General features: G+C 47.1%; 1 protein-coding gene across 1 annotated transcript in view; it reads right to left on the minus strand.

Annotated features, from left to right (window-relative positions):
• Positions 1-10,174: 10,174 nt before the first annotated feature.
• DNAH8 (dynein axonemal heavy chain 8) overlaps positions 10,175-13,533 on the minus strand; it is a 1,853,457-nt gene continuing 1,850,098 nt past the window's right edge. The window contains exons 92-93 of the mRNA XM_063918852.1: positions 11,045-11,166; positions 10,175-10,583 (exon numbers count right to left, since the gene is read on the minus strand). Of these exons, the coding sequence (XP_063774922.1) occupies positions 10,296-10,583; positions 11,045-11,166 (410 nt within the window). The 3' untranslated portion in view covers positions 10,175-10,295. The remainder of the gene's footprint in view (positions 10,584-11,044; positions 11,167-13,533) is intronic.

A 13,533-nucleotide genomic window follows, 5' to 3' on the forward strand; every position in this document is an offset into this window, starting at 1 on the left:
TATGGAGCAAATAACAGCACAGATTTTGCAGGCTACGGGGCAATGCTGAAGGAGCGTCACAATCCCCTAGCTACAATACACAGGGGTGATAGAGATAATCGAGTGGCTGGAGGGGGGGTCCCCTTGATTTAAGGGGCCCCCACTCCTCCAGGGTACCCCGGCCAGGTGTGACTAGTTGGGTATTTAATTCCATGGCCGCAGGGACCGGTATAAAAGTGTCCCCCGGCTGTGCATTATCTGTCCAGCTAGTGGAGCCCAGTGCTGATTCAAAAAATATGGGGAACCCCTACGCTTTTTTGTCCCCCTTATTTTTTGCACCAGGACCAGGCGCAGAGCCCGGTGCTGGTTCTAAAAAGATGGGGGATCCCGTGTCCATTTTTTCCGTATTCCTGCCGGAATTCGACCGCAATTGCATATACAGTACTGTACCCCTTAATGTCACTGCTTACAGTATACAGTATTTAGACATGAGCTTGTGTACAGTATCTGTCATGAGGTGCTTTTTTCACTGACACTATAACTTTTTTCTATTGTAATATACTGTACAGAGGCGGCAAACTAGCCAAACGGGAATAATCAGCTTCTGCTGAATAAAATGAGATGCTACAGTACATGCCTATATTCTGTGAGTGACTGCGGCTCTATGAAATTAAATCAGAAAATTTAAATATGAAATGCATTACTAATGTGTGGCATTACTGTACTGTATGTGTATAAGGTGTACTACAATATTTTCTGGTGTAACATAAGGAAAGGGCACTACTGCATGGTCTAATGCAGTGGTTCTCAAACTTGGTCCTCAGGACCCCACACAGTGCATGTTTTGCAGGTAAACCAGCAAGTGCACAGATGTATTCATTACTAACTGACACATTTTAGAAGGTCCATACAGTAGGTGGAGCTAATTTTTTCACTTGTGATTCTGTGAGACCTGCAAAACCTGCACTGTGTGGGGTCCTGAGGACTGAGTTTGAGAACCTGTGGTCTAATGTAAATAAAGATGAATGTGGTGGGGTGTAATGTGAATAAGGGGCATTACTGTTAGGAGTAATGTGGTACTATGATATGATGTCATGAGAATAAGAGACACCACTGCATGATATAATGTGAATAAAGTTGCAGTACTGTGTTGTGTCATTTCATCTTCGGGTATTATTGTGTTACCATGCCCCTTCCCAGCAAGAACATACTGTACACTGTTTTGGGCTGGCACTAAATGTGCACATTGTTCTTATTTAGATTATAGGGGGTAGGAGCGCCAAAATGGGTGATGGTGCTGGGAAAGGGGTGCAGGGTTAGAGGCGGAACTACGTAGCATCTGTGCAAGAGGGCACCCGCTGACCACAAAGTTCCCACCATTGGTTATAATGGAGCGCATAGGCGCTACATTGTAACACTGCCGTGTGCCGCCTGTCATACAGTACAGGAGCACACAGCCGATCAGGAGGGTGCCACAACGTGGCGCTCCCTGATTGGCTGAAGAAACCCTCTTAGACATAAGTCAGAGGGGGTTTCTGGCATTCGGGGAAAGGGGTCCCATGTGAAAACATGGGGCCCCTTTCAGTGCGAGGTCGGGTGTCCATTTTTTTATTTTGACAAGTACCTGGATTACAAATGGATTACAAGAAGAAGAGGCTTCTACACTGGAGTATGTGAGTATAATTTTTTCCACAGGTACACCATGGATTCTACATGGAGAAGAGGACCGACCCTCGTGTGAACATAAGGTAAGTATGTGTATATGGAGGTGTGTATGTATGTATTAAAGTTATACTTTCAAGGTGTGTGTCTTCTGTTTTTATTGGGGTATTTTTTTAGTAGTAGTACTACAGGTACCAGCGGGCCCGGTTTTCCGCCGCATGCTGGTACTTGTGGTTCTCCAAGTACCAGCTTGCGGGGGAGGCTTGCTGGGACTTGTAGTACTGCTACTAAAAACAATATTCATTTTTTTACACAACGGCTATCAGCCTCCCATCCGCAGCCCATGGATGGGGGGGACAGCCTCGGGCTTCATCCCTGGTCCTTGGGTGGCTGGAGGGGGGGGACCCCTTGATTGAAGGGCTCCCCACTCCTCCAGGGTACCCCGGCCAGGGGTGACTAGTTGGTTATGTAATGCCAGGGCCGCCGGGAGCTATATAAAAGTGTCCCCCGGCTGTGGCATTATGTATCTGGCTAGTGGAGCCCGGTGCTGGTTTCAGAAATACGGGGGACTCCTACGCTTTTTGTCCCCCGTATTTTTGGAACCAGGACCAGGCGCAGAGCCCGGTGCTGGTTGTTGAAATAATAAGAATTTACTTACCGATAATTCTATTTCTCGGAGTCCGTAGTGGATGCTGGGGTTCCTGAAAGGACCATGGGGAATAGCGGCTCCGCAGGAGACAGGGCACAAAAGTAAAGCTTTTACAGGTCAGGTGGTGTGTACTGGCTCCTCCCCCTATGACCCTCCTCCAGACTCCAGTTAGGTACCGTGCCCGGACGAGCGTACACAATAAGGGAGGATTTTGAATCCCGGGTAAGACTCATACCAGCCACACCAATCACACCGTACAACTTGTGATCTAAACCCAGTTAACAGTATGATAACAGAGGAGCCTCTGAAAGATGGCTTCCTAAACAATAACCCGAATTAGTTAACAATAACTATGTACAAGTATTGCAGATAATCCGCACTTGGGATGGGCGCCCAGCATCCACTACGGACTCCGAGAAATAGAATTATCGGTAAGTAAATTCTTATTTTCTCTATCGTCCTAAGTGGATGCTGGGGTTCCTGAAAGGACCATGGGGATTATACCAAAGCTCCCAAACGGGCGGGAGAGTGCGGATGACTCTGCAGCACCGAATGAGAGAACTCCAGGTCCTCCTTTGCCAGGGTATCAAATTTGTAAAAATTTACAAACGTGTTCTCCCCTGACCACGTAGCTGCTCGGCAGAGTTGTAATGCCGAGACCCCTCGGGCAGCCGCCCAAGATGAGCCCACCTTCCTTGCGGAATGGGCCTTAACAGATTTAGGCTGTGGCAGGCCTGCCACAGAATGTACAAGTTGAATTTTGTTACAAATCCAACGAGCAATCGACTGCTTAGAAGCAGGTGCACCCAACTTGTTGGGTGCATACAGTATAAACAGCGAGTCAGATTTTCTGACTCCAGCCGTCCTTTAAATGTATATTTTTAAGGCTCTGACAACGTCCAACAACTTGGAGTCCTTCAAGTCGTCTGTAGCCGCAGGCACTACAATAGGCTGGTTCAGGTGAAACGCTGATACCACCTTAGGGAGAAAATGCGGACGCGTCCGCAGCTCTGCCCTATGTCGAATGGAAAATTAAATAAGGGCTTTTATAAAACAAAGCCGCCAGTTCAGATACTCTCCCGGCCGAAGCCAGGGCCAGTAACATAGTCACTTTCCATGTGAGATATTTCAAATCCACCTTCTTTAGTGGTTCAAACCAATTTGATTTGAGGAAATCTAAAACTACATTTAGATCCCACGGTGCCACCTTAGGCACCACAGGAGGCTGTATATGCAGTACTCCTTTGATAAAAATCTGGACCTCAGGGACTGAGGCCAATTCTTTTTGGAAGAATATTGATAGGGCCGAAATTTGAACCTTAATAGATCCCAATTTGAGACCCATAGACAATCCTGATTGCAGGAAATGTAGGAAAACGACCCAGTTGAAATTCCTCCATCGGAGCACTCCGCTGCTCGCACCACGCAACATATTTTCGCCAAATACGGCGATAATGCTTCGCGGTGACTTCCTTCCTTGCCTTTATCAAGGTAGGAATGACTTCTTCTGGAATGCCTTTTCCTTTTAGGATCTGGCATTCAAACGCCATGCCGTCAAACGCAGCCGCGGTAAGTCTTGAAAAAGACAAGTACCCTGCTGAAGCAGGTCCCTTCTCAGAAGTAGAGGCCACGGATCGTCCGTGACCATCTCTTGAAGTTCCGGGTACCAAGTCCTTCTTGGCCAATCCGGAGCCACTAGTCTTACTCCACTTTGCCGTATAATCCTCAATACCTTTGGTATGAGAGGCAGAGGAGGAAACACATATACCGACTGGTACACCCAAGGTGTTACCAGCGCGTCCACAGCTATTGCCTGCGGATCTCTTGACCTGGCGCAATACCTGTCCAGTGTTTTGTTGAGGCGAGACGCCATCATGTCCACCATTGGTTTTACCCAACGGTTTAATAGCATGTGGAAAACTTCTGGATGAAGTCTCCACTCTCCCGGGTGAAGGTCGTGTCTGCTGAGGAAGTCTGCTTCCCAGTTGTCCACGCCCGGGATGAATACTGCTGACAGTGCTATCACGTGATTCTCCGCCCAGCGAAGGATCCTGGCAGCTTCTGCCATTGCCCTCCTGCTTCTTGTGCCGCCCTGTCTGTTTACATGGGCGACTGCCGTGATGTTGTCCGACTGGATCAACACCGGTCTTCCTTGAAGCAGAGGTTCCGCCTGGCTTAGAGCATTGTAGATTGCTCTTAGTTCCAGAATGCTTATGTGAAGAGACTTTTTCAGGCTCGACCACACTCCCTGGAAATTTCTTCCCTGTGTGACTGCTCCCCAGCCTCTCAGGCTGGCATCCGTGGTCACCAGGATCCAATCCTGCATGCCGAATCTGCGGCCCTCCAATAGATGAGCCTCCTGCAACCACCACAGAAGGGATACCCTTGTCCTCGGCGACAGGGTTATCCGCAGGTGCATCTGAAGATGCGACCCTGACCATTTGTCCAACAGATCCCTTTGCATGGAATCTGCCGAAAGGGATTGCTTCGTAAGAAGCTACCATTTTTTCCCAGGACTCTTGTGCATTGATGTACAGACACCTTTCCTGGTTTTAGGAGGTTCCTGACCAGGTCAGATAACTCCTTGGCTTTTTCTTCGGGAAGAAAAACCTTTTCTGAACTGTGTCCAGAATCATCCCCAGGAACAGCAGACGAGTTGTCGGCATTAATTGGGATTTTGGAATATTCAGAATCCATCCGTGCTGCTTTAGCACCTCTTGAGATAGTGCTAAACCCATCTCTAGCTGTTCTCTGGACCTTGCCCTTATTAGGAGATCGTCCAAGTATGGGATAATTAATACGCCTTTTCTTCGAAGAAGAAATATTATCTCGGCCATTACCTTTGTAAAGACCCGAGGTGCCGTGGACAAACCAAACGGCAGCGTCTGAAACTGATAGTGACAGTTTTGTACAACGAACCTGAGGTACCCCTGGTGTGAGGGGTAATTGGAACGTGGAGATACGCATCCTTGATGTCCAAGGATACCATAAAGTCCCCTTCTTCCAGGTTCGCTATCACTGCTCTGAGTGACTCCATCTTGAACTTGAACTTCTTTATGTACAGGTTCAAGGACTTCAGATTTAGAATAGGCCTTACCGAGCCATCCGGCTTCGGTACCACAAAAAGAGTGGAATAATACCCCTTCCCTTGTTGTAGAAGAGGTACCTTGACTATCACCTGCTGAGAATACAGCTTGTGAATGGCTTCCAAAACCGTCTCCCTTTCTGAGGGGGACGTTGGTAAAGCAGACTTCAGGAAACGGCGAGGTGGCTCTGTCTCTAATTTCAACCTGTACCCCTGAGATATTATCTGCAGGATCCAGGGATTTACCTGCGAGTGAGCCCACTGCGCGCTGTAATTCTTGAGACGACCGCCTACCGCCCCCGAGTCCGCTTGCGAAGCCCCAGCGTCATGCTGAGGCTTTTGTAGAAGCCGGGGAGGGCTTCTGTTCCTGGGAAGGAGCTGCCTGTTGCTGTCTCTTCCCTCGTCCTCTGCCTCGTGGCAGATATGAATAGCCCTTTGCTCTCTTATTTTTAAAGGAACGAAAAGGCTGCGGTTGAAAGGTCGGTGCCTTTTTCTGTTGGGGAGTGACTTGAGGTAGAAAGGTGGATTTCCCGGCCGTAGCCGTGGCCACCAAATCCGATAGACCGACCCCCAAATAACTCCTCTACGCATCGCCTGTCCACTGTCATGTCCATAAAGCTCTTCTGGCCGAAATGGACATAGCACTTACCCGTGATGCCAGTGTGCAGATATCTCTCTGTGCATCACGCATATAAAGAAATGCATCCTTTATTTGTTCTAACGACAGTAAAATATTGTCCCTGTCCAGGGTATCAATATTTTCGATCAGGGACTCTGACCAAACTACCCCAGCACTGCACATCCAGGCAGTCGCAATAGCTGGTCGTAGTATAACACCTGCATGTGTGTATATACCTTTTTGGATATTTTCCATCCTCCTATCTGATGGATCTTTAAGTGCGGCCGTCTCAGGAGAGGGTAACGCCACTTGTTTTGATAAGCGTGTTAGCGCTTTGTCCACCCTAGGAGGTGTTTCCCAGCGCTCCCTAACCTCTGGCGGGAAAGGGTATAAAGCCAATAACTTCTTTGAAATTAGCAGTTTTTTATCGGGGCACCCCACGCTTCATCACACACGTCATTTAATTCTTCTGATTCGGTAAAAACTACTGGTAGTTTTTTTACACCCCACATAATACCCTGTTTAGTGGTACCTGTAGTATCAGCTAAATGTAACATCTCCTTTATTGCCAAAATCATATAACGTGTGGCCCTACTGGAAAATACGGTTGATTCGTCACCTTCACTACCGGAATCAGTGCCTGTGTCTGGGTCTGTGTCGACCGACTGAGGCAAGGGGCGTTTTACAGCCCCTGACGGTGTTTGAGGCGCCTGGACAGGCACTAAGTGAGTGTCCGGCCGCCTCATGTCGGCAAACGACTGCTTAAGCGAGTTGACGCTATCCCGTAATTCCACAAATAAAGGCATCCATTCTGGTGTCGACCCCCTAGAAGGTGACATCCTCATATTTGGCAATTGCTCCGCCTCCACACCAATAACGTCCTCATACATGTCGACACACACGTACCGACACACAGCAGACACACAGGGAATGCTCTATACGAAGACAGGACCCACTAGCCCTTTGGGGAGACAGAGGGAGAGTCTGCCAGCACACACCAAAAAGCGCTATATATGACAGGGATAGCCTTATGATTAAGTGCTCCCTTATAGCTGCTTTTATATTAATATATTGCCATTTATTTTGCCCCCCCTCTCTGTTATACCCTGTTTCTGTAGTGCAGTGCAGGGGAGAGACCTGGGAGCCTTCCTGACCAGCGGAGCTGTGACAGAAAATGGCGCCGTGTGCTGAGGAGATAGGCCCCGCCCCTTTTCCGGCGGGCTCGTCTCCCGCTATTTAGTACATTTAGGCAGGGGTAAATATCTCCATATAGCCTCTGGGGCTATATGTGAGGTATTTTTAGCCTTTTTAAAGGTTTTCATTTGCCTCCCAGGGCGCCCCCCCCCCAGCGCCCTGCACCCTCAGTGACTGCCGTGTGAAGTGTGCTGAGAGGAAAATGGCGCACAGCTGCAGTGCTGTGCGCTACCTTAAGAAGACTGCAGGAGTCTTCAGCCGCCGATTCTGGACCTCTTCTTGCTTCAGCATCTGTGAGGGGGCCGGCGGCGTGGCTCCGGTGACCATCCAGGCTGTACCTGTGATCGTCCCTCTGGAGCTTCATGTCCAGTAGCCAAGAAGCCAATCCATCCTGCACGCAGGTGAGTTCACTTCTTCTCCCCTCTGTCCCTCGTTGCAGTGATCCTGTTGCCAGCAGGAATCACTGTAAAATAAAAAACCTAAGCTAAACTCTCTAAGCAGCTCTTTATGAGAGCCACCTAGAATTGCACCCTTCTCGGCCGGGCACAAAAATCTAACTGGAGTCTGGAGGAGGGTCATAGGGGGAGGAGCCAGTACACACCACCTGACCTGTAAAAGCTTTACTTTTGTGCCCTGTCTCCTGCGGAGCCGCTATTCCCCATGGTCCTTTCAGGAACCCCAGCATCCACTTAGGACGATAGAGAAATGGGGGAACCTCTATCATTTTCCCCCCCATATTTTTGCAACCAGGACCGGCTCAAAGAGCCCGAGGCTGGTTTTGCTTAGGAGGGGGGACCCCACGCATTTTTTTTTTTAAATTTAACACTGATTTTTTTTCTTTTTAAAGTGCACAATGAAGCCCAGCACGGATCTCTCAGATCCGGCCGAGATTCATTGTATTAAAGTCGGCAGTGTTTTACAAGTCACTCACGTAAAACACTGCAAAAAAAAACGAATGACATTGACATCGGTAAAACGGAAAATGCAGAATACGACAGCTTAGTAAATTAGCCGTAATAAATTCAAAAAGTTGCAAATTTACACTTGCGATATCATTCGTGATTGAACTTTGACCTCAAACGGGAAAATACGATTCTTAGTAAATATACCCCCTAGTCTCCAAACCTTCAAGTGTTCCCTGAAAACTCACCGCTCACTCAACCTTCATAAGCTTTCCTAGCCAATTATATCCCACTGTACAGTCCACACATAGCCTCCCATACTTTCTCTTTCTTCACTTCCCCTTCCTTCTGACCATGGTTCATCATTGCTGTGATGCGATATCATGCAGCCCACCTAGAACCTTTGCAATCCAGTGGACAACTATACAATAGAAAGCACCTATCCTTGTGTATCAATGCATATTTCCCTATAGATTGTAAACTTGCGAGCAGGGCCTCTATGACTGTTTGTTATCACCCAGTTTTGTTTTATCATTGTGTCCAATTGTAAAGTGCAACGGAATTTGCTGCACTACAAACTGGTAATAAATAAATAAAAAATACAGTAGTTTTCCCTGCTCATTGAATATATCAGTTGGCTATTTAGGTGATTACACCTTGTAGGCGTTTGGTAAGTTCTCACTTCTCATGGCTCCATTTTCACAAACCTGATCACTTTACATATTCACTATTTTTTTCTTACATCCTCATAACTTCTCTTCTTCTGTGGTGGATTATACATCTGAAAATACTGCTCACATTTGGAATATAAACTAAATCAGATTGTTGGTACCATAATCTATGGTATCCCTCCTAAATCCCAGGAGTCGTGAACTGGTACAGCATGTAACTGGATCTGTATTCAGTTCACCCACTCTTTTAATGTGGAAGTTCTGTACGTCATGTGGCTATATAGTAGGTTCGCTTTTTACTCTCTGCCTACTGATAAATATTGTTTGCAATGCCAAATTTACACCTTGGTGATGTGATTGTTAATGATAATTGATATAGTCTTTGAAATGAGTATGTCACCAACAGCAATACAAAGAGACTCTCACCCAGGACAAGACCCAAATGGGATAGACCGAACGTAACAACACAAAAATCATGGCAGGCAAATAAGTTCATTAAATCCTTGTTGGCTCTGGGTGTTGATCTCCACAATTTCTTATAAGAAGGTGATCTCATACATCTTCCCCAAAGCTGGTGACACTAGATTAACCTCTTTAACTTAATTATCACTAGAGCAAATATAGGGGGTTATTCAAAGATGAACGCAGATGGCTGCATACGCAGCCAGATCTGCGTTCATCTCCGCACATGCTGAGGGCCGCCCAACACAGGGCAAGGCCACCCAGCATGTGTGAGGCCGCCCCCCCGATGCGTCCGCAAATAGATTGAGGACGCATCAGATCTAAGGTTCACCCCTGGCAGCACAGCCAGGCAGTCAGCAGCCTTTTTTAGGGGCGGGGGGAGGGCTTGCGTGTAACGTCACGCAGTCACTCAAAAATTGTCCCGTCCTGCCCCTGTTTTTCCGGCGCCGCCCTGCAATGCCGTAACATGGTTGCCCGTCAATCACATTGTGGTTGCATCCATCGGGGATGCGACCACAATGTGTATTCCCATGCAGCCATAGTGCGTTCGCTGCGCATGCGCAGTTTGCCGCCACTGGCAAACTGCGCTGTAGGCCGCTGTTGCGGCCGGGTCTGAATGACCCTTATAGTACTGTAGTCATTCAAAGTAATTTTCCAACAGCATTTCATGAGGCCTGGGAAAAAGTGCATCAGCATACAGGTCCTGGAGCACCAAATGCAAATGGGGCAGAGCAAGTGATGTGAGGAGCTGCTGCACTAGGGCCATTACTCCCTCTTGTGGGAAATACTTCTCCAAGCCACTAACATGTTCAATATAATACAATCTTATAGAAAGCTTCGGGCTGCCCCAACGTTGAACTTTAGGAACTTCCTTTACTTCGTTTGGCCATAACATACCTTAAGAACTCTCAGAAATCAACGGGAACATGATAGAATACAGTAACACGTATGTAATATGCTAAGTTTTTATTTAAACAGTTTTAAATGAATAACATTTAGAACAAAAGTTTAAGATAATTAAAACAGTAAAAACAATGTGGTGCTAGAACTCATATTAGTCAGCCTGGTCAGTTCATTTGATGTTGCACAAAAGAGCCACTCCCCGCAGGGTCCAGTGGTCGGCAGGCTGACTGGTCCTGAGATAGATGACAGTCACATAGGTTACGTCTGTTCTCACGGGGCTCTTGTACACAGGGCATTTGTACAACATGGGACGTTTTACAGAAGGAGCATTCACTGCAAATATGTGGACCACTGGGAGCATGGTGTATAATACCTTGGGAGTGGATTCAATTAATTTACTGTTTCTTTTGTCCCAACCAGCTCCATCCAGGAATAGTCCGTGGATATATATCCCTTCCTGCATAAGATACAAAAAGAATGCTTCAGAAGAGAATCCCACACCCTGTTACAATAAGCACAACTGCATGGTAATACATAAGTCCCTAGTATAGGCTTAGCCAACCAGTGGCTCTCCAGCAGTTGTGAAACTACAAATCCCAGCATGCCCTGCAACAGTTATATACCCCTTACTGCATGAGATACAAAGAGAATACTTCAGAAGAGAATCCCACACCCTGTTATTACATTGCGATCACTGGCGGGCATTTGCATGCTGGGCGGCATTAACCTGTGCTGGGCGGCCCCCAGCATGCGATAGCAGCCAATTGCAGATTTGCTATTTTAGTGAAACTGCAACTGAAGCTGAATAAGGTCCTAGATTTCTCTTTGCAGATTCTCACTATGGTCTTATAAAGACCTGTAGCAAGAAATCTTCAGTAAAACATTGACAGATGATAAAATTAAATATAAAATACTCACAGCAGGAGAGACGGTTATTTCCTCTTTCACTAGTTTCAATACTTCATTTTGCATAGTAACAGTCTCTAGAGTCCATCCTTTATGTGCTCGAGTCTCCTCTTGTCTGACAGCAGTAAGAAATCCTGCAATGGAAACACTGGTTAACAATAACCATGCTACCACAGAGGGAGACTGACTTCCGCTGAACATCAGACTAGGGGGGTCATTCCGAGTTGTTCGCTCGTTGCCGATTTTCGCTATACTGCGATTAGTCGCTTACTGCGCATGAGCAAGGTTCGCAGAGCGCATGCGCTTAGTTATTTTACACAAAAGTTAGGTATTTTACTCACGGCATAATGAAGCTTTTTCATCGCTGTGCTGATCGTAGTGTGATTGACAGGAAGTGGGTGTTTCTGGGCGGAAACTGGCCGTTTTATGGGAGTGTGCGGAAAAACGCAGGCGTTCGAGTTGCAAAACGCAGGAGTGGCTGGAGAAACGGGGGAGTGGTTGGGCAAACGCTGGGTGTGTTTGTGACGTCAAACCAGGAACGAAAAGGACTGAGCTGGTCGCAATGGCTGAGTAAGTCTGGAGCTACTCAAAAACTGCTAAGAAATTTCTATTCGCAATTCTGCTAATCTTTCATTCGCAATTCTGCTAAGTAAGATACACTCCCAGAGGGCGGCGTCTTAGCGTGTGCAATGCTGCTAAAAGCAGCTAGCGAGCGAACAACTCGGAATCACCCCCTAGATACAGAGCACCTCAGCAAGAGTTGGGCATAAGTCCTTATTTGGTTTAAAACAGGCATTTGTGTACTGCACACTAAAGAAGTGTACGCTTACATCAGTATACAGATCAGCTGTCATCTTACACACGGGGCTCTTATGCTTAGAGAGTAGAAGTGGGGAAGGGGCAGGCTAGCATAGGCATAAGTACACTAAGGGGTTGTTCACGTAACTGAGACTAAATCAGAAGTGGAAACATCTGCAGATATGCATGTCAGCAAGCGTATGACCCCTGGTGCAAAGAGACATGCTGATGAGCATGGACCTTTGAATTGTAAAAGCAATAAAGACAAATAATTAAAAAACAAAAAGTAAAGTGTGTCCTCCCAAAAGAAAACTTGAGCAGTCCATTAATCATTGATACTGTATATTTTATCTGTGAAACTCATTGATCCAATGATATTCAATGAGTCATAATAATTATTATCAGTTTTATTTAACTTTAACACATAACCACAACAGCCATTGGTCTAGGGGTGTTGAAAGGAGCTTGGCTGCATTATTAATGTGTGTGCGTGTGCACATGGAATGGAGGAAATTCTATTCTACGATGAACATCCTGCTGGTTTCCATGTTATGGTATAACCAGTCTGGCCTGCCAGAGCTGGGGCAGGTTACTTAAAGTGTAGTCAGGGGTGTATCTAGGGGTCTGGGCGCCCCTGGCAAAGTAAGGGACTGGCGCCCCCCATATTTGAATCAGGGGAGGTGCATGTGCAAAAAAGGGACATGATCTTGTGGGAAAGGGACATGATCTTGTGAGTAAGGGACATGACCATAAAATAGATCCCCCAATTCAAATTACGCTACACAGTAGTAACCCTTATACACATTATGGGGTATATTCAATTGAAGTCGAAAGCTGCCGTCTGTCGAAAAGACGGCAATTTTTGACTTTTTTTAGGTCGGAAGGGGTTCCGACCTATTCAATCTAACCCCAAATTATTCGATAAGTCGAGGAATTTGACTTGTCGAAAAGCACATGGATCGGCAGAATAGCTGCCGATCCGCGTGCTTGTGTCGAAAACAGGGCTTTTGGCCCCCTTTTCGACCATCTCAATTCGACTTTAAAAAAAGTCGAAGTGAGATGCAGGAGCAGAGACAGGGAGAGCCCCGGGGAGAGCAGCGCCGGAGGACGTATCACAGCCGCGGCTCACAGCAGCATCCACTCGATTCTAGCAAGCGAGACCTCGCTTACTGGAGTCGGGTGGACGCTGTGATTTGGGGACGGGGAGATGGAGAGGCGGGGGGGGGAGACGGGGGAGAGCCGCGGCCAAATGGGGGAGAGCAGCGCTACAGCAGCGGTGTAGCGCTGTACTCCCCCGCCTGCACGCGGCTCTCCCCAGTCTAAGCTCCCGCATCTCAATTCAACTTTTTTAAAGTCGAATTGAGAATGCATTAAATAACCCAGGTAGGCTCCATTCCGGCAAATGAATGTCGGAATGGATCCGACTTCAATTGAATATACCCCTTTGTCCACACAGTAGCAGTTCCCTTTACACATTATGACCACATAGTAATTCTTATAACACTGAGGAGACATCAGCAGTGCCTGGCCTGGCTGAGGAGGCAATGCCACCCAAGGCCAGATAGTATAATCAAATAGTAGTGCAAAGAAGTGCAGTGCAGCCCACTACCCAGTGGTGCAAGTAGAAAAAACTCTTAGTGGTACTGTGTGCGCATCCCTTTGACCAAAAAATTGGTGTGGCCACACCACATGGGGCGTGGCCA

The sequence above is a fragment of the Pseudophryne corroboree genome, chromosome 4 (assembly GCF_028390025.1).
Source record: "Pseudophryne corroboree isolate aPseCor3 chromosome 4, aPseCor3.hap2, whole genome shotgun sequence".
NCBI classification, from domain to species: domain Eukaryota; kingdom Metazoa; phylum Chordata; class Amphibia; order Anura; family Myobatrachidae; genus Pseudophryne; species Pseudophryne corroboree.